This window comes from Cervus canadensis, chromosome 6 (genome assembly GCF_019320065.1).
Source record: "Cervus canadensis isolate Bull #8, Minnesota chromosome 6, ASM1932006v1, whole genome shotgun sequence".
In the NCBI taxonomy this organism is placed as follows: Eukaryota; Metazoa; Chordata; class Mammalia; order Artiodactyla; family Cervidae; genus Cervus; species Cervus canadensis.
Genome location: NC_057391.1, coordinates 21,803,304 through 21,806,668, shown reverse-complemented (window position 1 = coordinate 21,806,668; position 3,365 = coordinate 21,803,304). Strand labels below are relative to the sequence as shown.

Sequence of the window (3,365 nt, the reverse complement as noted above, 5' to 3'; positions counted from 1 at the left end):
CTTCTAGGACATTTACTTAATCTCTTATTTTCTTGGAGACAGTCATTATTTTTTCCTTAACCTTTTGATACCATATACAACTAGCTACATTGATACATTGATCCACTCAGGGTGTTGGAAAGACACAGATGGAACAGGGGAGGTTTGATTTTGGTTTTCCTAAAAACAGTAAAATCAAGGGCATCTTGCATGTTTACTACCTATTGGATATAATATTTTTTATTTGGATCTCTAAGATTTTGCTACTCTGATTAACTGTTTTCTCTTCTTTTTGATTTATGAGCTCTTAATATATTCTGCATTTGATTCCTTTTTCAGAACTGTCTTTTTCATATATTGCCTTCCACGCTGGCGTTGACTTTCCACTCTCTTAGCAGTGATTTTCAATAATGACCAAAAAAAAGGCAATTTAAAAATATACATTCATGTCATAAGAATCTCCCTTGCAAGTTTTATTTGTTTGGTTTCTTTAGAAAATTTAGAAATACTTTCCTTTTGTGGCTTCTGTTGCTTGTGATGATAGTCAGTTATCACTGTTAATGATATTTCCCAGAATACAATGAATCAATTTCCCTTGAGTATTAGCAATATTTTTTTCCATGAAAATAGACCCTTGGATTTGTCTTCAGTGCCTTGCAAACTTCTGCTAAAACTATCCTGGTCGACTTTCAGAATTTCTTATTCATCTTTATGACTTTCCACATAGCGATGCTCCTGAATAAGCAGCTTGCTTTATAGGAAGTCAAGTACAACAGTGAGTGGAGGTTCTTGCTATGATAAAGAGCTTATGGAATGGGTAATGGATGAGGTAGTTATAAATCCTAGTTACAATCATGTGGTCATTTGCAGCAATAACAAAAGCAATAGTCATTAACGAATCGCCAGCCCAGGTTCGATGCATGATACAGGGTGCTCGGGGCTGGTGCACTGGGATGACCCAGAGTGATGGGAAGGGGAGGGAGGTGGGAGGGGGGTTCAGGATGGGGGTGGGGAAAGTACATTAAATAAAGTAAGATAAATACAATTACTATGCAAAAAAAAAAAGCCAAACAAAAGCAATAGTAGTTATAAAATTATTTTCATTTTATATGAATGTATTTATGCATACACTAACCATTTTTAACTTCCCTCTCCTGTTTGCCTGCCTGTCTAACATAAAATATGCCACTACAAATTAATCCTTATCTCATTGTATCTCAGTAGTTAAGATATAAGGTTCAATGGGAGAGTGTGTTTAGCTAGAAGAAGAAAGAACCTTAAACAGATAAATAAACTTGGTATTCTCTTTGAAGGAGACAGCTTGTTTTGGTTGAATGAAGAGTAATTGCATCATATTAACAGCAAACATAGTTTTCCTGTGTTCCTTATTAGAAAGCTGTGATGTTCAAAGAGGTACTGATGAATGCCTAGTTAACGAGGGAAGTTAACTAGTCAAGCTATTATGGTAGCTTATGTACAGTCTCAACTTAACAATATGAAAATCTATTTCCCAGGATTTGCTTCCCTGTATTGTTCTGGGTTAGGGTTGGCCCTGAAAGAGACTTGTGTAAGTTTTGGAAGGTACTTATGATGAAGTAGCATGTTTCTATGTTCCTCAGGTTGGTACAGGGCTCCAGGGACTATGGCAATACATACTGTTGCTGCTGCTCTGATACTTCAATTTATTATTGACTTAAAACCTCTTGACCTTCCACCAGATATCTTACTCATGTTCTCTTTGTATGAGACCAAGTATGCATGTAGCATGATGGCAAATGACATCCACTTCTCCTGAAGGTCACCCACTACTGTGAGCCCTAAGGAGGTTAGAGAAAGACAAGTTTTAGTGGGTTCCGTTGTCCTCATATATTTCCATACATGTCACAGTTTGTCCATGCTTTTGTCCACATCCAACTTTCCTTCACAAATGTTATTCTAGTTGACTTACAGTGAATTCAACTCAACACCAAATACAAATACAGCGGTTTTTATGGACTCTCCCACCAGCTCTCGCCATTGCCTGTGTTCTAATCCTTATTACTAATCTCTTACTCTACATCACTAGTGGTTCTCCTCTGATTGTGCTCCTACACAAACTCTGAGGGGAAAGCACTAAGGAGATGATTTTCATGACAATTTCAGCTTCTAGATCCAGATTTGTGATATGAGCCTTTTCCGGTGAAACTGCTATTCTATGTTCTTATGGGGCAAGTTTTCAAATTTAGACAACTTTACACATGTTCTGTGTGGCTGATTTAAAGTAAAAAACTCAGGAGGAGAATGTATCATTAGAAAGTTACTCTGGACACCTGCTTCCTAATGACATAGGAGGAGCTTTTATTTAGAATTAAATCTTCTGATCCAGACCACAGATGAAGCAACCGCAGGACTACCATTTCTTGTCTGGGGTCTGCAGGTGTGTATTTCAGCCTGGGTCCCGCAGCAGGGGGGCTCTCTCTTATTAAGCTCTGGGGTTTTTGTTCAGCTTTTCCTATTACTTCAACCACTGTGAGTTCCCGGAGAGCACAGAAGTACTTTGCAGAGTCTTCTAGCTGTAAGTCTGAAATGGTGAGGCTGATGGATCTTTGTGATCTCTGAAAATTTATAGAGTAGCGGCCATCCCTTGCATTCTGGCTAGAAGAACCCTGACGAATAAGGTAAATCATCTCTCCACTGGGAAGTTGTTTATACCAAAAAATGGTGTAACTGCTCACTCTTGTCTCATATCGACAGCTCAGGGTGACTACCTCCCCAACTTGACTGGAAATGTCTGGCTGGTCTTGAGTAACTCTCTGGGCTACACTGGATCCTGTGGGGAAAATCAGAAAACAGAGATGGAGCAGTGAATAAAATAGTATAGGAATTAAACTAAAAAATCCCAAGCTGAAATCATAAGATGTTTGCTTCTCTTTTAGAATACCTACCAGAGAAGATGAAGGCCAGGAACACCCAGGGCAGACTGGAGGACAACATGAGGCATGGATTCCCCTGCACAAATGTGCTGAGTTCTCTGCCTCAAGCTGAGAGTTCAGTGTCTCTGTGTGCCTGGCAGCACATATACATAGTATCCGGTTCCTGTGTGACTCCTTCAGACAGGAAGTGGGGGTTGTCATGTTCATGGGTAACATGGTCTGTGCACAGACAGGGGAAAAAAGTCTAGCTCACCACAAACCTTTCTTTGTCTATTTTTCTTTCTTAAATTAGGCTGAGCCTGAAAGGGGGCTTTGCAAAAGCAATTATTTTAAAGGTTTGAACGGAGTGGAACTAAAGAACAAACAAGTTGATTTTCACTTATAATTATTCCACAGAATAATTTTGCCATCCCATTTAATACAGGATTTTTTTGTTTGTTTTTTTACATTTTTATTGGTGTTTGGTTGATTTAC

General features: G+C 38.8%; 1 gene segment (V, D, J or C); it reads right to left on the bottom strand.

Moving 5' to 3' along the window:
• Nucleotides 1-2,267: 2,267 nt before the first annotated feature.
• Nucleotides 2,268-3,015, bottom strand: LOC122444197. The segment is given in 2 exon segments: nt 2,268-2,788; nt 2,904-3,015. Coding segments are annotated over 2 exon segments (570 nt in total).
• Nucleotides 3,016-3,365: the final 350 nt, after the last annotated feature.